Source organism: Geotrypetes seraphini, chromosome 17, assembly GCF_902459505.1.
Source record: "Geotrypetes seraphini chromosome 17, aGeoSer1.1, whole genome shotgun sequence".
NCBI classification, from domain to species: Eukaryota; Metazoa; Chordata; class Amphibia; order Gymnophiona; family Dermophiidae; genus Geotrypetes; species Geotrypetes seraphini.
The window spans coordinates 9782295-9803736 of record NC_047100.1 but is presented as its reverse complement, the minus strand read 5'-3'; the positions used below and the strand labels follow the sequence as shown (position 1 = coordinate 9803736).

The 21442-nt window shown below is 38.5% G+C and overlaps 1 protein-coding gene across 1 annotated transcript in view; it reads left to right on the top strand.

Moving 5' to 3' along the window:
- Positions 1-21442, top strand: part of NUP210 (nucleoporin 210) — a 199431-nt gene that overhangs the window by 77645 nt on the left and 100344 nt on the right. The window contains exons 13-15 of the mRNA XM_033925716.1: positions 6576-6774; positions 12218-12363; positions 13713-13934. Coding sequence (XP_033781607.1) covers positions 6576-6774; positions 12218-12363; positions 13713-13934 — 567 coding nt within the window. The remainder of the gene's footprint in view (positions 1-6575; positions 6775-12217; positions 12364-13712; positions 13935-21442) is intronic.

Sequence of the window (21442 nt, the reverse complement as noted above, 5' to 3'; positions counted from 1 at the left end):
AAAATAAATATAAAAAAGGTAGAACAAATCATAATGCTCTGCTTGAAATAACATTATAAGATAAATATTTAAAAGAAGAAAGTACAAAAACAAATTCATGAGTAATATATATAAAAAATATTTAAATATATATATATTGCCTACACCCAACCACAAGTGGAAGAGCACACATACCTTGTGAGTCTTCAACGAGATATATCCACTAATGTACTTTATGCCAGGTCACTGATATACGCCTGTGAGTAATCAGATAAAATCTGACAAAGGAAGCCCAAACATATCAGTGGCTTGTTTGTTAAAAACAAAGGCAATAAAATATAATCTGTGAGACACTAGGCATGCAATAGCAATAGCAGGTTAGGAAAATTTCAAAAGTGTTTTAGAGAGCACTATCGTTAAAATACTTAATAATATGAGATCAAATTCAAAACAATGTTGAAAACGCAGCTTTTTGCTAATGCTCTCCTATGGTAATACTTCTACAGTTATTTCAGTTTTAAGATACAGTCTGAATGAATATTTGATCTTGAATTTAATATTCAATGTTTTTCTGCAGTTTTATTGTTGAAATCCTGATTTGATAATGGCTGTATTGGTATTGTGTCATCTACCTTGGGGGGGATGGAAAATTTGCATCTGTCTACTGTTTGTACCATATGTGTGCGACTAAAGGGCAAGCAAGATAATATGTATGTAAGCAATGTATTAACCGCATAGTTTTATGCGGTATAGAAATTGTTAAATAAATATCACCAGGCAGGGAGTCATCTCATTTGCTTTGCTCTTTTGCATTTCTGTACTTTTTGCAAGACTTTTTGATCTTTCTTTCTTTTGTACCTAAATATTAGTCACGCTTAGGCGCTAAGCACCTCTGTATCACTCCATGGTGTGACCTCACCTGGTGTATTTCATTCAATTCCGGTCTCCTTATCTCAAGAAAGATATAGCGGCACTAGAAAAGGTTCAAAGAAGAGCGACCAAGATGATAAAGGGGATGGCACTCCTTTGTTATGAGGAAGGAATAAAAAGGTTAGGGCTCTTCATCTTGGAAGTCTATAAAATCCTGAGTGGAGTAGAACGGGTTCAAGTGGATCAATTTTTCACGCTGTCAAAAATTACGAAGACTAGTGGACACTTAATGAAACTGCAGGGAAATACTTTTAAAACCAATAGGAAGAAATATTTTTTCACTCGGAGAATAGTTAAGCTCTGGAACGCGTTGCCAGAGGTTATGGCAAGAACATGTAGCCTAGCTGGTTTTAAGAAAGGTTCGGACAAGTTCCTGGAGGAAAAGTCCATAGTCTGTTATTGAGAAAAACATGGGGCGACTTTCGATTCTACACTAGAGCAGCGCACATCGCAGCCAGCAGAGGCAATCGAACAGAGGAACCCTAAGGAGCAGGAGGGAGTGAGCACCTCTTCTGCTCCCACCTTTGAAAGGTCAGGAAATGAATGTGAATGGCTAACTAGTGTGTGAGCTTACCTGGACTCCACGCCGATGAGGAGAAAGCCAGCGTTTTACCCCGCTAAATTTTAACTGCCTCTGTAACTCCATTGCATAAGAACATAAGAACTGCCGCTGCTGGGTCAGACCGGTGGTCCATCATGCCCAGCAGACCACTCATGCGGCAGCCCTCTGGTCAAAGACCAGCACCCTAACTGAGACTAGCCTTACCTGCGTTCGTTCTGGTTCAGCAGGAACTTGTCTAACTTTGTCTTGAATCCCTGGAGGGTGTTTTCCCCTATGACAGACTCCGGAAGAGCGTTCCAGTTTTCTACCACTCTCTGGGTGAAGAAGAACTTCCTTATGTTTTACGAAATCTATCCCCTTTCAATTTTAGAGAGTGTCCTCTCATTCTCCCTACCTTGGAGAGGGTGAACAGTCTGTCCTTATCTACCTTGAATGTTTCGATCATGTCCCCTCTCAATCTCCTCTGTTCGAGGGAGAAGAGGCCCAGTTTCTCTAATCTTTTGCTGTACGGCAACTCCTCCAGCCCCTTAACCATCTTAGTCGCTCTTCTCTGGACCCTTTCAAGTAGTACTGTGTTCTTCTTCATGTACAGCGATCAGTGCTGGATGCAGTACCCCAGGTGAGTGCGCACCATGGCCCGGTACAGCAGCATGATAACCTTCTCCAATCTGTTCATGATCCCCTTCTTTATCATTCCTAGCATTCTGTTCGCCCTTTTCGCCGCCGCCGTACATTGCATGGAAGGCTTTGTTGACTTGTCGATCAGAACTCCTAAGTCTCTATCCTGGGAGGTCTCTCCAAATACCGCCCCGGACATCCTGTATTCGTGCATGAGATTTTTGTTACCTACATGCATCACTTTACAGTAACCCACATTGAACCTCATCTGCCATGTTGATGCGCATTCCTCAAGCCTGATTATGTCATGTTGCAGATCTTCACAATCCCCCTGTGTCCTCACTACTCTGAGTAACTTTGTATTGTCTGCAAATTTAATCACCTCACTTGTCGTACCAATGTCCAGATCATTTATAAAGATGTTGAAGAGCACGGGTCCAAGCACCGAGCCCTGCGGCGGATGTACGGGCTTGAGATTGGGATGCCCTGCACCTGAAGGATCCTATTTTCTCCATCTTCTACCTTGAGAAGTATTTCTTCCATTAATGAATCTATTTGTTTACAGTGTTTTTGGATCATGTACAATAATCCATTTTTCAAATTCTTGGAGATTCTGGCTCATATCGTCCATTTTTTAATGTAAACCATCAATATTTATTTTAATATCTGAGGTAAATACTGCTAATGAGAGTTAATATTGGCCATCCAATGTTGCATATCTCCTTTACTGGCTAATGCTGAATCTGTTAGAGGGAATTCTAGTGTATCTATAATTTTTTTCCAAGTATATTTGATTCAGTCTCTTCCTGTGTCAGAGTCTGCTTAGAATTTAGCATTTCCTCTGGTTCTTCTGCTCGATATGCAAATATTTTAAGATCTGGTCTAGTTTTTTTATTAGCCATAGTTGCAATATTGTTCCTCTTCCAGATAGCTAAATATTCCAAGGAGTTCACAATATGGCTGGATTAAAAATTCTTCAATACAGATCCAGCTAATGATTTTATTAATTAATCTTCAACAGGCTGCACTCATTAATTATTATCATAATCCTTCAAGTTCAAGTTTTATTAAAATTTGATGTACACTCAATATCAAACATTTCAATGCGTATTACAAATTAAAATGGGGACAAACGATAAAGACAATTTATTATATACTGTATATATATCCATACAAACTTATACATATACAAAAGGAAAGGGGGCAGCTATTATATATATATGCCTAATTTTGTCCCAGGGGAGGTTAACGTGGCCTTCCACATATGGGGTAGAAAAGGTCTTAAAACATTGGATCAATTACTGGAGGTTGGGAAAGTTACCCCTTTTGAAGTATTGATGAAAGAATATGGTCTCTTACCGAGAGATCTATTTTATTATAAACAAATTGAAAACTTTATTAGAAAAGTGGTCCTTAAAGAAATCATTGCTGAACAGTCAAATTTAGGAAGGGCTATGGTAAAGGAAAGTGGGAGAGTATAGAGGTAGTATTACTAGATTATATAATGCACAATTGGAACATCTTCACTCTCCACTGAAGTATAGGCATCGCTGGGAAAAGATCATTGGCAAATCTTATACTGCCAAAGAATGGTCTAAAACAGGGGTGTCCAACCTGCGACCCGAGGGCTGTATGCATCCCCGTGAAATATTTTGTGCAGCCCCGGTCGAGGTTCGATGCAGTGTTTTCCTCTGCTGCCCCCCCCCCCCGGGTGTTTACCATCTCCCTCCTCTGTCTTGCGGCAGAGTTTGCGCATTTGTGCGGCCTCAGAAACATTTTTTTCGGCCAATGCGGCCCAGGGAAACCAAAAGGTTGGACACCCCTGTTCTAAAATAATGCATTCCCTTCTCTATGGCACTATAACTAGCAATATGATAGAAAATGGTTATAAGATGACTTATTGCTGGTATTATACTCCAGTGTGACTGCGAGCTACGTATGGGAAAGGATCGGATAAATGTTGGAGAGGATGTGAGGAAGCAGGTACGTTTGAACACGTATGGTGGCATTGTATAAAGGCACAAACATATTGGGATAGAGTGATATCCTTTATTGATGCAGTGCTAGGAATTTTGATACCCAAGACTTTGGAGTGCTGTTTGTTGAATATAGGACCAGCTGCCTTGCCAATTAAGCTGCAGAGGTGGATACATTTGATAATGACAGCAGGACGACTGGTTCTGGCATCAGCTTGGCAACAACCAGATCTTCCGGTGCTTTGAGTACTGCTGTCTAAAGTCCAATTTATACAACAAATGTCAAAATTAACTGCTCTCCGGAGTGACCAGATACATAGATATAATACTATTTGGGGGTACATATGAACTTTGGATCAGCTCCCATTGATCTCTGAATTATGGCTTACCACACTTTTATAGTTTATGAATCTCCTGCACACATCCTCTCACCAGGGTGGGAAGGAGGGAGGTGGGGAAGGGAGGGAGGATGGGTTATAGAAGATATCTAGTTAAGTTAAATTGATATTTCTAGTATGTATTAAGAAGTAAGATATAAAATGAGCTAATGTATTGTTAAAAGCCTGATCATACAAGATTGATGTTATAAAAAAAAGTATTTAAATTATTAATAAAGTGCTTTTAGAAGAAAAGAGAAAGACATAGGGCAAACCACTGCTTTCCCTGGTTCGGTAACACAGAATGTTGCTACTCCTTGAGTTTTGGCCAAGTATTAGTGACCTGCATTGGCCTCCGTGAGAACGGGCTACTGGGCTTGAATGGACCCATTGGTCTGACCCAGTAAGGCTATTCTTATGTTCTTATAAACTGAATGCAAAAAAATGCTCCAGATTTGGAAAAATGTATTTAAATGGCTGAACTGAAGTTTTTGTTGATGTTGCTGTTGCTATGTACACTCCTACTGTGTATATATGTATGTTTGTATCTGTATATGTAGATAGAGCTAAGTGCTTTGAAAGTAAATTTGTATTTTCAGCTTAACCCTTTCAGGACCAAGGGACATATTTGTCCCATAACTTTAAAATCCTATAAATTTTGATTGGGATAGTCTACAGTTCTAAATTTGATATGTACGGATTCCATATGATACTGCCTTTATGTAAACAAACTGGTTCCGACATTCATTCATTAGCGTCGTTGCTAGATTGACGAGAAGATTCACTTGCCACACTGTCCATAAGCCAGAAGTGTGATTTTTTTTAAAAAAAATAATGATATTTCACAAAAAAAAAAATCAATTTTTTGGCATCTGCAAGCCCTTTTTACCATAAAAATGTCGTCAAAACCACAAAAATTGGCCTACGATCCTTATGGTCCTGAAAGGGTTAAGCACTGGAAAAAAAAGGAATTTATTACTATCTACAACATCTTGCTTGATATTGATTTTTAAGCAATGGGTTAAGAGTATGAAAAACAATTCCATTCATTTTTTTTACTTCCAAAAGGGAATACTCTTAACCCAAGGCATTTCCTACATCTTTTTATTGGGAAAAATTGCAGCTTGGCCATCATGATAAACTTGTAGTCCTACATGCATAACTAATTCTTAATCAGCTCATTTTGAATCTGGCACCCATTGTGCAGTCTGGTCTCACAAAAAAATAATTAAGTGGAATATCATGGGATGCATCTTTATGGAAATATTGAAATTGTTAGCTTGATTTGTGGTGTTTGTTATGAGAGAATGTCTCTAGCCAAGGTGAAAACAGTTTCATAGCTAGGATTGATCTTTTTTGGTATGGTATAGGGCCCTATCTACACTATGTTAACCCTCATATTTGGTTGTCTCCCTCCATGATTCCTTCCTTGGGTTCTCCTACTATGCCCCATGTCCTGTTTCTATCTCTTTTGCCTGCTGCTCCACAGCCTTCTTCCAAGTTCCTACCCCCCCCCCCTCATCCTCATTCCTCTTTTGTTCATTTTTATTATTTTATTTCTTTCCATAGCTCCCTCTCCATCTCATGCTTCATATTTCTGGTTTCTCTACCTCTTCTACTTATCATTCCTGGCTTTTCTTTTTCCACCCAATATCTTGCTAGCTTTTTTCACCCCTTCTTACCTTTTTGGCTAGTCCAGGTACAAGAGGAGCATGAGTTCTGTTAAGACACAAAGTTAATATGCAGGCATGCTCATGTAGACTCTTCAGCAAACCCTTCCTTAACATGTTTCCTTGGTTCCATAAAGTATATGCCGGAGAAGAGGACAGGGATTCTCTTATAAGGCCTTTAATCATGTGCATATAATCTCCAGGGTCCTGACTGCTGTCATTGCTGTTTAGCTTGTTGAAGATCCCTGCTGGTAGTCAACACACTACTGTCTTCTGTAGTGTAAGTTTAAGCAGACCTGCAAGGCCTGTGAAGGTAGCCTGAGGTCACCCATGTCAGTCCTTAATTATGGTCTTGTGAAACAGAGATTCGTGTCAGTTATAAGAATATATGCTAAGGTTTGAAACATTTCCATGTGTTGCTGCCCAGAAAAAATGCTAACATTTCTGTTATTGTGCCTTTTAGGTATATGTTATTGAGCCTAGTGGTATGGAGTTCATTCCTTGTCAAGTTGAAGCACGTGTGGGTCAGAAACTGGAACTGCCTCTGAGAATTTATGGGCTAATGACTGGAGAAACAAATGATATGGTCACATTGAGTGACTGTTCTCATTTTCACTTGGTGGTTGAAGCAGACAATCCGGGTATATTCAAATCACTTCAAGGTGATGTCTCTCTTTAATACTTGCATTTTGTACGGATTCAGATACCTTCAAATTATTTACACCAAGTGGAATTTGCAGGAATTGGGAACTCTCTATGTAGTTTCCCTTTGAATGTAGGGGGCTTGGAGACTCCAGGTACAGTCTCATGCAGGGATTTCAACATAAATCTTCTGCATCCACTGATCCTGCTTCTTTGAGGCATAGAGACTTTTATCTTGGCTAAGTCTGCAGCATTGTCTATGACTAAACTGTATACTAGTTGATTTTTTTTGCCGACATTTGATTATAGCTTATTCTACTGTATGTGCATTTCATGAGGTATCAATTGTTTCTGCAAGAAATGCATTCCCTTCTTCTGTTATGCAAGCACATTCAACAGGATTATTGTGAATATTACTCCACCCATCAAGACTTGCCCAAAAATTTAAACATTGCATGAATACACAGCCTCATGCTATATAATTAAAAACTAATCCTTATTTCATGATACATAATAGGTCAAAAGTTATTTATCTGAAATAAATTTGATAGATTTTTTAGATAGATGTTTCCTCAAAAAAATGTTATTTAAATAATTCAATTTAAAGAAAACCCCAATTAAAAAATTGAAATCATTGATTTTTAGCCATCCTGTTTGGTGTAAATTCTTATGCCTAAAATTGGGCGTGAATTCTGGTGCCAAACACTGTTTTCTAAACAGCGCTCAACTCTGGAATAGTGCTTAGTTCAAAATTTTATTGGCAGTGATTTTTTTGGTTCCTCAACAAGATAAATTATTAATTAATAAAGAGAATCCATTATACAACACAATTTCTAATATATCTACTTTCCAAATATTTATTTCTAATATAGCACACATATATAAGCATGCATATATAGAATCCAGAGGGCTAAATTGAAAATGTAATAAGAATTCATAAATATTAATAACAATTAATAGTAATAATAATAATAGAGATTAGTACATCAGTCTCTGTAAGTCCACACTACCAAGAAGCAAACACTATCATTGATCAGTGCCATTTATAGAATTCTGGCCATGGGGGTTAAAATCGCAATAGATTGCTGAAATTTAGGTGCTAGGATGATGTGTCCCATATGGAACTACATTATAGAATACTAGCATAAGTCTGCAGTTGCATGTCAAACTTTAAGCATGAGCTTTTATGCTAAATAGCTGATATAAATGTAGTCAGTTAGACATACAACGGCTACTATTCTGTTACCAACGTGCATAACTCGCAGGCACATCCCTTGCAGTTGCAAGCTAAGGAAATTGCACACCCACTTTATAGAATACTGACTAAGGTTGGTTTCATACTTAACTGCCAATCAGTGCCAATTAAAAATGTGAACTGACTTCACATTACAATAGTAACCTATCTGTGGTGTGATCAAGATTTTTCAAGTTATTCAGAGGCATGAAACTCTACAAGGAAGGGATATACCCTCCCAAGAATGATACAGAGTTTACCTTCCAATCATTGTAAACTGTTTCAATAAAGATCACGCTTCAAGTTAGGATACAAAAAGTGATAAATAAAGAATGTATCACAGTCTTTCAAATGCTTCAATGTATCGTGGTTTTCTTTTCTTCATAAACTGTATCAAATTAACATCACCGTGGATTGAAGACAAAGTTTTATTTTATTTTTCTTTCCAGCTTATGATTTATCTTTAATCTTATCTATTGTTTTGCCTTTTGTCTTTGTTTTGTTCTATTTCTATCATTTAAATTTCTCCAGAATTCTACTGTTCAACGGCTCCCCCTTCTGCTTCTATTCCTTTCTCTCCTCTCTTCTACCTTCCAAAGTATTTAGATCAATGCTGTCTTGTTAAAATGTTTATTTTATTTTTATTTTTCCTCTAACTCTACTTTTCACTTCTCTATTACCCTCCAGGTACTTTAGTTAGATTGTGAGCCTTCGGGACAGTAAGGGAATTTTTCAAGTACCTTTCTTATTTCTAATCTTAATGTATATTTTCTGTAAACCGCTTAGAACCTAACGGATGTAGCGGTATATAAGAAATAAATTACATTACATTACATTACATCACTGAAGCTGGATGAGTTATAAAATAATAACTTAGCTTTATAAAGGGTTTGGGGTCCCAACGTGGCCCCGTTTCGCTTTCTTCCTCAGGAGACCCGATCATAAATTTAGTAAAAGCTGGCAGTTTGAAAATAACTTTGTGAAGTGAGAGCGTTTTCTAGCAGTGGAGTATTTACACATCACCAATTCTAATATTATTCAAAGTTTTAAAGGACTTTCACTAAATTTATGATCGGGTCTCCTGAGGAAGAAAGCGAAACGGGGCCACGTTGGGACCCCAAACCCTTTATAAAGCTAAGTTATTATTTTATAACTCATCCAGCTTCAGTGATGTTAATTTGATACAGTTTATGAAGAAAAGAAAACCACGATACATTGAAGCATTTGAAAGACTGTGATAATTCTTTATTTATCACTTTTTGTATCCTAACTTGAAGCGTGATCTTTTTTTGAAACAGTTACAATGATTGGAAGGTAAAGTCTGTATCATTCTTGGGAGGGTATATCCCTTCCTTGTAGAGTTTCATGCCTCTGAATAACTTGAAAAATCTTGATCACACCACAGATAGGTTACTATTGTAATGTGAAGTCAGTTCACATTTTTGACTAAAGCAATTTTCTGACTTCTTCTAGTCTTTACTAGTATTACCCCCCGTGATTTCAGAAGGAAATACAATTAAAAATAATTGGCAATTATTGTTCATTAAAACCAATTAGCATGTAATTAAACAAATAAATTAGGCAAATAACAAGCTGTAAGAACATAAGAACATAAGAAATGCCTCTGCTGGGTCAGACCCGAGGTCCATCGTGCCCAGCAGTCCGCTCACGCGGTGGCCCAGCAGGTCCAGGACCTGTGCAGTAATCTTCTATCTATACCCCTCTATCTTCTTTTCCAGTAGGAATTTGTCTAATCCTTTCTTGAAGCCCAGTACCGTACTCTGCCCAATCACGTCCTCTGGAAGCGCATTCCAGGTGTCCAACACACGTTGGGTAAAAAAGAACTTCCTAGTATTTTATAAATTGCATATAAACGTTGCACAAAGTGAAGTTGGGCACCCAGCATTGTAGAATTAGGGGAATGGTGCAAAGTAGGTTCTATCTATCCTTTCTCCTACTTGTATACATGTTTACAACGAAGCATTTCTTTAAATGCCTAGTGGAATGCGCGGAATGCTGTTCCACCCACTCATTCTAATTGAATTACTTCCAAAATATTTACCTAGTAGCTATATAGAAATAAATAGTAGTGTTAGATGTTTTATGTTTTTTGAATGATTTTATACCTTGGTTAATTTTGTATGATGTTTGTTATAATATTGGCTTGACTGAGTACATAGCATCTGTGCTCTCGGTACATTCTGTTCTCTTACAGGCTTAGCAGGCTTGCAGGTTTGGTGCATGCTAAGCCTTTTTTTTTTTTTTTTTTTTAATACCTTCTTAGCATTTAGCACACACTGATAGCATGTGCTAAATCTATTAACACACCTTAGTATAAGGACCCCATAGTGACTTAATGAAGAGCTGTGCTATAAAAACAAAATAGCAGATAATATTATAATGTAAAATTGAATGAAATCCTATTTTGCATTTGCTTTGAGATAATTTTATAGAGGATTCATTTTAAGCTTTATTATATGTCTGATGTTCAAGAGTTATGCATTCATTGGTAAATGATGAATGTTTGACTCTCATAATTATATATTTTCAGAAGTTGTACAGATAACATTGACTATTTAAATTGCTAGAAGGTCAGATGATACCCATTTAATAATGAACAAGGTTAGGGGTGGGCAAAAGTAACGCTATAAAAAGTATTGATTTTTAATAATTACTAAGCACGCCACCCTTTTGGTGAGATTTCACTCTGATTACAGAAAAGTACTATATTGAAATTATATTTTTCTAAGAAGAATGTTCCCTTTTGTGGTCAGCAAATATATTTCCAGACAAGCACAGCTTTGTAGGGAAACAGTTCTGCAGCTGAAGCCTGAAGCTTTAGCTGCCAGGAGCTACATTTTTCCTTAGATTACCTTGTAAGTGTCTGATCACTTATAGAAATAATAAACATTATCTAAATGGGATCTGTAAAATCATTTTCTTTTGGACAAACCGGTTCTTCAGGAAAATATTAATTCATAGTTTTTCTGTTTTTTTTAATAAAATACAAGTACTTTAGATTTACCGTTCCTTCTTTTTGGCATTTTATTTGAATTATTCTGATATTCTATGAGTGGTAGAGCTGTTACCGTGGCAGCTGGTTATATAAACCGTGCTACGGTTTTTTAAAAGGGGTGATAAGCTTGGTATTCCTGTTATGTTCCCAAGATGTGGACTTAAATGACTTGCTGTTTATTTTCTTGATTGCTATTAATTAATGTTTTATCTTTCATTTTCTGGAATAATCTTCCTGTAAATTTAGTTTGGAAAAAAAAATGATTTAGCAATTGAACATGTAAAAACCATTCAAATCATTAAGTGTTCCTACAATAGAAATAATTTCCAAAGTCTGGACATACCGAGGCTATGAATGAATTTCTTAGAATGTAAAGTACACAGGGAGGGGGGGAGTTGTGCGAGAGGCCACTTAACCTGTGCACCCAAGTATGCATGTAAGTTACATCAATTTTCAGTGGGAATATACTCGCATACTTGGCTTGCAAATTAACTCACTGAAGGTAGCTGGCTGCATTTATACCTGCTATATGGTATACATAACATTTTTGGAAAAAAAATTTACATGCACAGTTTTGGAAATTCAAAAGTGTCTTCAAACTCTGCTGCTGGGACCACCTCTGGCACAGGTGGACGTATGTGTGAAATAGTTTTTATCAGGGAAATTCTATAATTGGGCATCTGCATTTCCCTGCCACATATGCATAAATGTACAGACTAAAGCACTTACGTGTAAGTGACAGCAAACTAAGTGCTATTATTAGTGGCATAGAACGTAAATGCCACTAATGGGTGGAGCATAGGAGAGGCATGAGCAGAGCTGCCATTTACATGTACAAGTTACAGAATAAAGTAAGTTACGTACTTTCTTGCCATATTTAGGTGGCTACAATTATAGTAGGTATATGATTGCTGTAACAGTGGGTGCCTAGAATATAGATTCTGTAAGTAATTCTGTAAGTGGATGCCTCCTTTTAGGTGCCTCAATGCTGTGCAGTGAGAGCTTTTTGATATCAGTATCTGGGCACCCAGATACTGATATCAAAAAGCTCTCACTGCACAGCATTGAGGCGCCTAAAAGGAGGCATCCACTTACAGAATTACCTCCCATGTGCATACATTTACCCACATGTATTTCAGATGTCCACATATAAACTTCTGTTTCCATGAATGTAAATGAGTTTGGTTTTGGGGTTTTGTTTTGTTTTTTGCAGAGAGACTTAGGCCGGACCCTGAATTTTGCAGTGGAATCAGAGTGCAGGCGGAGACCCAAGGCTATACAACACTCCTTGTTAGTTACACACATGGGCATGTCCACTTGAGTGCTCGAATTACCATTGCTGCATACCTGCCATTGAAAGTAAGTTGAAATATTATCTCTGGTAGTTGTTCAGAGAGTAGATTAGTGTTGGAAATGACTTTATCTGGTTAACGTTCAGCAAATAAGACCTCAAACGTAAATAAGGTATTCCTTAGAAAATATAAATTATTTATTTATTTTTAAAAAAATTTCTGGTACCGTATATACTCTAATATAAACCGGGATTTTTGGGCCCAAAAATGGGGGTCCCAGTTTATATTCGGGTCAGTGCCCCCTCCCAGAATTTTTTAAGGCCACCGTGGCCAGGCTCTGCCCCCCTCCTCCTCCCTGCCCTATCTTCCTACTTCTGCCGAACTGGTGGAGGTGCAGCGGGTCCTCTGCAGATCATTGGTGGAGGTGCAGCGGGCAGGAGCAAGCTTTCTGAACTCCTGTCCCACTGCTGACTGGCTGTGCAGATCCACTTAGTCCATCTCAGCGGCACAAGCAGCAGCGCGATTTGGCGCTGCTTCTCGGCACTGAGCGGCTTCCTTACTGGCTCCCACGAATTCTTGCGAGAGGATGGAAGGGTGCTGGGTGCAGAGCCTGACAGGGGAGGGGAGGATGGAAGGATGCTGGGTGCAGAGACTGACAGGGGGGGAGGGGAAAGGGTGGAAGAGTGCTGGACGCAGAGCCTGATAGTGGAGGGGAGGAAGGAAGGGGGACACTTGAATATATAAGCTGCCTGACTTATATTCGAGTCAACCATTTTTCCCTCTTCGGGGGGGAAGGGGGTCTTGACTTATATTCGAGTATATACGGTAGTTGTTCAGAGAGTAGATTAGTGTTGGAAATGATTTTTATCTGGTTAACATTCAGCAAATAAGACCTCAAATGTAAATAAGGCATTTCTTATAAAAATGTAAATTGTTTATTTATTTAAATTTCCATTTTGCTTTAAATAAAGCGGATTATATAAAACATACAAATTCAAGTGGACACTTACAGGAAACATACATACACACCTAGCACCCGAGAGTCAGTTACACAGACTTTATACTATCAATATCTTTACTACAAACCTTCATTAGGTTGCTAAAAAAATTTGACCTAATTAATAAAAGCCTGAACAAAAAGGTGTGCTTTTTTAACATCTTCTTAAAATTCAACTTATTTGACAGGATTAAGTTCTCTTAAACCTAATACTTTTCCTGTAAGAGGAATTTTTTTTTTAGTTTATTGGATAAATAAATGATCTGTGTATTCTTTCCATACTCTGTTGCTCCCCTTAAAATCAGTTCTCATTTGGTATTAATGTTAGACTGGGAATTAAGGAATCATCATATTAATTTCAAAATGATTATCTTGCATGCAGTAGAAAATGCTATATTGACAGTGTGTGTTATTTCTAGACTGTTGATCCATCTTCTGTCGCTTTGGTAACACTGGGCTCCAGTAAAGATATGCTGTTTGAGGGCGGACCTAAACCATGGGTTCTAGAACCTTCAAAATTCTTCAGAAATATCTCTGCTGAATGCGTGGCAAGTGTAGGCCTAGCATTACTTGGTCCTCCTGCATCTAGAAATCATCTTCACCACTGGCTCAGAGTTTCATGTAAAGCATTAGGAGAACAAGTAAGTATAAGTGAAAAGGCTCCTGATGAAGGCATTTGCCCAGAACAAGATGGGCATTCAGTTTATCTATCTTCATAAATATGCATTTGTGTAATTTGAGGGTTTCTGGGGGTTTTTTTTACGTATATAATTTCTGGTACAACAATTCAAGTTTTTTTGCGATGATAATTTTGGGGTTGATATTCTTAGGAATTTAACCGTCTAGGAACAGTTCCCAGCTGGTTAAATTGTTTCTGCTGGGCTATCTGCTGATATGCAATAGCAATTAGCCACTACACCATTCCTGGCCAGTTATATCACTATGACTATCAACCCTACTTAACTAGTTAGCATTGCTGAATATTGCCATTGACCGCTAAACTGAGAGACAACAATTTTGTGGGTAGTCCTGGGTGGAGTCAGCACTCATGCAATAATATTCAGCATGTACTGTATACTACTAAAGTTTAGTGGTCAAATCGGACTACATAAAAGTCACTCCTATCTTTGTATAGTGTTGTTTATGCCGCTATAGTGCTGAATATCATTTAGCTGCGTAAGAGAGAGCTGGCTGCATAAACATAATACCGGATATGACCTGGTATTGAATATCTGAGAGTAATACCTCCGGTGGCTAAACAAAATTCTCACTCAATATCATCAGCCCCTGTATTTTTTGGCACTTTTTTAAATTGTTTAACCCACTGGTGCCAAGCCTCTCTCCTTTCTTCGTTGCTTGTAACTTTGACAAAATTTTGTAAATCCGTGTGCCATCGCGGATCTTAATTAACTGATGTGAACCGCCTAGAACTTCTTGGGTATGGCGGTATACAAGAATAAATTATTATTATTATTTTTCAATTTGACAATCAGAGCATACTCGCATTATCTATGTGCAGGCTTAATTTTCAGTTCACGTCTTATTAAAGACGTAGGGCTCAATATTCATTTGATAGTGAGCATTTTGCTGATCACTACTGGCATTATTCCCAGTTTTTATCCGATTTGATCCTTTTTTGTCTATTTAAGCGGTATATATAGATTTTTAATAAACATTATTCAATACTGGGCTTTGTCTGGGCTTCAACATTGAATCTCCGGTTTTTTTGTGAGGCATCTAGCATATAACCAGTAAAGTCAATATGCAGAACTTTGACTGGCCATGGTCTAGTGCAGGGAGGCAATTCCGGTCCTCGAGAGCCACAGGCAGGTCAGGTTTTCAGGATATCCACAATAAATATGCATGAGATAGATTTGCATCTCAAGAAGGCAGTGCATGCAAATCCATCCCATACATATTCATTGTGGATATCCTGTAAACCTGACCTGCCTGTGGCTCTCGAGGACTGAATTGCCTACCCCTGGTCTAGCGCATAAAGATAGGACTGTGATCATCCGGTCACATTTATGCACTAAACCTGGCCAGTTAAGTTCTGAAAATTGGAACTGAAGTGACCAAGTGCGGACTGACTCTGCCCCAAAATACCCCCAACATAGCCGGTTTTCACTTAGGTGCCAACTGGTTAAATGCTGCCAAAAAAGATCATATAGCTGCAAATGAGCACTTTAACTAGTGAGCGGTTATTTCTGGTTGGCTATGGACTTGTGACCTGGGTTGGCCACTGTTAGAAATAGGATTCTGGGCTTGATGGACCTTCAATTTGTCCCGGTATGGCAACTCTTATGTTCTTATGTGAGCCAAGTATAGGACAGTCAAGCCATTGTGACATCACTGATGAGTTTGGCTCTTAGGCATTGGTGGAATGAGGCATTATGACATCACAATCTGAGCTCTGGAATGTTGCTACTATTTGAGTTTCTGCCAAGTACTTGGGACCTGGGTTGGCCACTGTTGGAAACAGAATACTGGACTTGATGGACCCAATATGGCAGTTCTTATGTTCTATTGCAAAGGAAGATCCACCATATGTTGCAGATTCTTGTCATGTGCTGTAAGATGTCATCCTTAACCTGGAATAGTACATAGCTGATATCTGTATTTATGCTATAGCGCTTCTCCTCTCTGGTTCAGACTTCAAACTCACATCATGTGGATTTTATCAGTGCCACCATAGTAATTCCTATAGCACACTTCCAGTTTTCTACAGTAAATTTAAAGTAAGAACAAATTTATTTCTTGCAGAGACTAAGATCTGCCGTTCAACCTGTTCCCCTCTTGTTTCGTCTTAAAGTATGCATATTTTTACTGAAACCCTGTTTTTATATTTGTAAATCGCATTGGATCATGATATTGCGATCAAATCAAATTTTAAATAAAACTTGAAACTTAAAACTTGTAGAGGGGGAGCAGTTACCGGACTGGAGGAGAGTTGTGGGGTGACCCGTTGCTGGTCCCGGATTCCAACAGCGGCGGCTTCTCTTCCTGTTTGGCGGCGCAGTCAGACATCCACAGAGACGGACCCCTGACGTCACTGGGTCCGTCTCCAACATCGTTAAAAGCAGCTGTTGCTGCGGTTGCGGCCGCAGCCGCGCGGCCGCAGGCCGTGGCCGAAGGGGCGTGCCCTAAGGGGCACGCAAGGCCCCTTGGGAGCCCCTTAGGAGCCACGTGGAGTCCAGGAGCCGATAGTGGGCAACTTTTATTTGGGGCACATAGACCCGGCTCGGATCCTGCTCCCTATTATTATTGGATCTAAGATGTTTATCCCATGTCTGCTGCAGTGAGGACGTCGTTGAAGTTTTTCTTTTCTTAATAATGCCGAAAAGACGAGGAAGGAATACCGGAGGAGCCTCCCGGCGACCCTTAACCCCAGTGGTTACCATTGATGATTTTCTCCGACGCCTACAACGTGAACAAGAAGGGTCGGGTCCTAGCTCATTGGGGACACTGCCGGAGAGTAGTGCGGTGGGTTCCCCTGAGCATGATATCACTCTTAGCCCCGACGTTAGGACGCCACCCCTTCAACCGACGCCGCAAGCTGCCAGCTCTCCACGGGACCAGAATCCACCTGAGGAGGTGGGTTTTTCTTTGTCCACAGAGGCTAGTATGGAGGGCTCGCCGAATATGACAACGCAGAGTGGAATGATCTCTCTGCAAGGACTTGCGACCGGGACAACAGAGGTTGGGGGAATACAAGACGTCACTGAGGTAAAGCTAATTTCAGAACAATTAGATACTACACCATTAAAACTTTTTTCACCTACAAAACCTCCTACAGTCACACTCGAAGCATTATGGGACTTGGTGGTGAATTTGGGGAATTCCTTAAATCCTCAAATAAAAAGTTTGGATAAAGAATTAAAAGAACAAAAGGAAGAAATAAAAGTTTTAAAGCAGGATATGTTACAATTTAAAACAGAGACACAAAATACAAATAAGGAGCTAATGTTATTGAAACAAAATCAAGATATGTTGGTTAAAGATAATATATTACTCAGGAAGAAGTTGGAAGTACAGGAGAATAATGGTCGAATAAATAATTTGAGATTTATAAATTTTCCAAAGATCCTGTCAACTTCTCCTAGAGAAATGGTGAAAAGATATTTTATGGAAATTTTGGAAATTCCTGAAAACTCCTTACCTCCTCTTACAAGAGTGTATTACCTACCTGCTAAGCCCCAATTCAAAGAAGAAAACATTGAGGAACCCCGGGAGAGGTCATTGGACATTTCAGCAATACTGGAACAATCAGATAGAGAGCTGGCTGTTCCAGCTACTCTCTTGTTGTCTGTTGCTTTGGCTCCAGACAAGGATTGGATATTAAAACTTTTCTTTAAAAATAGGTCCAAAGACTTCCTGGGGCAGCACATTCAGATTTTCCCTGATGTCTCTAGAGAGACTCAAAAAAGAAGGAAAGAATTTTTAATTCTAAAACCTGGAGTGACTCAAATAGGGGGTAGTTTTTTCTTGAGATATCCATGTAAATGTGTAGTTAGATATTTATCATTGAAGTATATATTTACAGAGCCATCTCAATTGATTAGTTTTCTCTCAATGAAATGTCTTGAAAAAGGAATAACAACGTCCATGGAAAATTAGCTCCCTGCACTTTAGTCAGACAAGGATTTTTCTTACTTAATTAATTTGAATTATATATGTTCTGCTCTTAATAGTGGATCCAATAATATTGAGGACTAGTGTGAGATCAGTATTTCCTTGTAGTAAATATTAATTTTTGAATTTTAGTTTAATATGTTGTTTGATCTCACTTTACTGTACAAGATGTATATGCTTGGAAATATTGTAAAATTTTATAAATAAAATAATAAAAAAAAAAAAAACTTGTAGAGAGGCAGCCTCTTAAAGTTATTCAAAGTACTATCTAAAAAGTATCTCTGAAAATCCTGGTCAGCAGCAATTATCTGGGTAGCAGGTGGTGATATCTGACAAAGTGCTTTTGGATATTGACCTGGCTCCCTTTCTTCACAAACTGTCAAGTCCAAAGTGCTTTACTGTAAAAGAATCCATGATAGCTTTGTTCTGGCATCGCGGGTTCATAAAATGTTGATCAAGACCCAATATTTTCACAATTGTTCAGACAGTGTTTTAACAATTCTGCTTGGCATGGTGCCTGCATCCAGCGTTCAGGTGGGAGAAATTGCAGATTTTGGTGCATTCATTAATTTTATCAAGGTTTCTATTATGTCAATATCTTTCTTGTGGGCTTGCCAAAGAGATATTTCTTGATTGCAATTGCTTCAGACATAGAGGTACATTGAAAAAAAAAAAAATCCATGTCTGAACTTGGATGTCTTGCTCATAACGTTAATAAAAAGGTCCATCTCGCAATAATTTTCGAGCAGAAAAGGCATCCAAATTTCCTGTTTGAAAATATATATGTTCTTATGCTGGAGATGTCCCTCCTGAGCAACCATTTTGCAAAACTAAATGTTTAAATTATAAATGGGAGGAAACAAGCATGAGAATGTCTGTTTGGCGGGTCTATGGGTCTGGATTTTACATAAGTAAAATCTGGTAACGCTATATAAGATCTGAGTAGCGCCTTTGACCTCGTAGACCACACCAACCTACTAACTTGCTTGAATGCTTTAGGTGTACATGGCAATGTCTACTCATGGTTTAAGGGATTTATGGAATCTAGATCCTATCAAGTCAGATTTCAGACTCAACTCTCCTCTAGTTGGAAAAATCCATTTGGCGTGCCTCAAGGATCTCCACTATCACCTACATTATTTAATGTCTACCTTACATCACTAGGTTCATGCCTAAGCAATCTGGATATAAGACTGTTCAGCTATGCCGATGACATCACAATAGTTTTACCTTGTAATTTCGGTTCTATCTCAGATTACTACTCAAATTGAGACTGTAATGGAAAGGATGAATCTTTGGATGCAGCAATTCAAATTTAAGCTTAATTCTGATAAAACAAAGTTCTTTGTAGCATCTCCTACCAAAATTTTTCATGAACTTTCCATCAATATACTTTCAACATTTTATACAATCCATCCAATGATAAATCTATGTTTAAAAAAAAAAATAAAAAAATTTCAGGAATCATATTAGATCAACATCTTACTATGAAAACCCAGATAGATGCTGTTGTACATAAAAGTTATTTTACTTTATGGAGACTACGAACAATTAGACCCTATTTTGAATTTTCAGCCTTTAAATTATTGGTCCAGTCATTACTTGTGAGTCTCCTTGACTATTGCAATATTGCTTATTTATTAATTACTAAGAAGGAATTATTGAGATTATCATTGATACAGAACACAGCAGTTAGATTGATTTACAGATTGAAGAAATATGATCACGTTACGTTATTTTATTGCGAATTGCATTGGTTGCCTGTGGAAGCTCGCGTATTGTTCAAGTTGGGCTGTATTTGTTACAAGGTTTTATATGGTGCAGCCCCTACTTATCTGGCTAATAGTTTTTCCATAGCTACGCACAAATGCAGTAGAAAAACTCATGCTCTGTTTACGTTCCCTTCTGTAAAAGGTTGCAAAAGCAAGAATTTCCTAAATCACTCTGTAGCATCTCAGGCAGCTTCTCATGAAAAAGAATTTCGATCATTGTTGCTCGGAGCTGTTTCTTACAGACATTTTAGAAAACAGCTAAAAACCTATCTTTTCTCCAAATGCCTGACTAGCTGACTCATTCAGCTATACGATTATGTTTAATGTTTATAATCTTTTGTAAACCGCGTAGAACTTTTTGGTAACGCGATCTATAAGTACAATGTTATGTTATGTAAAGGAAAAAAAAGTCCTATAATGGAAATGTTTTGCCTCTCTGGAAAATGTACTTAGAAAAGTTCATTGATTGTAAAAACTGAAATTGTGATGTGATGATGCTGAAAGTAGCCAGAAGTTTGTGAGTTTGCCTTTCGAACCAGAGAGAGTTTAATACATATTCCCCCTGATAACCACTCCACAATGATCAGCATATTTAAAGGCTCTGACCTGAATTTTCAATACTAGGTCTAATCCAGGAACCAGCCTTGAATATCTAGATCAGGAAACCTCTGGAAGCTATTATCCATGTGCCAGCCAATATGCAGATCAGTGCCAAAATAACTGCTTTGGATAAAAGGCAGCGTTGTTTGTTTGGTGTTTTTTTGTTGTTTTTTTTTTGCCGTCTTAACTTTATCCAGACACTTACCCAGTTAGTGGTAATTTTCAGTCCACTAATCGGATAAATCCTGCCTCCACTGTTGGACTGCTCCACGGTGGCCTGTGCCACTATTCGGCAGTACTAGCCAGTATGAGGACACGTCAATGTATATGTCTGCCTGGCCTTTTGGCAGAATGTGGATAGAGGGTGTACATACTTTCCTTTCCCTCATGCATTTTCCCTTTGCCACTTTTGTACTTTCCTTTCCTTCTTTCCATGGTTAATATTACCTGCTGGCTGTGGCTTTCTACCAGAGAAAACCAAAAAAACTCTGTGGAGTGACGATGTTCCCAAATGGACTTTATTAGAAAGTATCAAAGTTCCAAAGGTACACTAAAATCATCCCCATAAAATAATTCCATCCCCATAAAAGTAAATCATCCACATAAGAGCCTTAAAGGACCTAGTCCGCTAGGGATACAGGACCCAACACGGTCCGCGTTTCGACAAAAAGTCTTCTTCAGGGGTCCCTGGGGGTCCTATAAAGGTGTGTACGTGGGAAACAATTGTGTGGTGAGCCGGAAGTGAGACACTGCTTGCATTTGCTTTCTACCACACATCTTCCAGGCCACACTGCCACCGCCAGGGGATTTTTGCCTAACTACATCCTTCACACCAATGCCCTACATACTCAAGTTGTTGGGCAGGCCGCTGATGCCTCTTATTTGTCCATCAACTGCTGGCTCCTGCACAGTCTTAGGTGATGGGCCTTGGCTTGGTCTCTCTGACACTCTGATTCTATCTCTTATGCTCTGTGCCAGCTCTAGCAGATCTTTAGCTGGTGGAATAGCCAAGCTTGACTGATTTCTTCATTCTGGGTTCAACAACCTAGGCACATTGAACCATCATTGAGTCCTGTCCTTTAAAAGATTTTTTTTTTTTTTCTTATTTCACGTGCTAAGGTAAACTAGGTATAGTTGAGGACTGA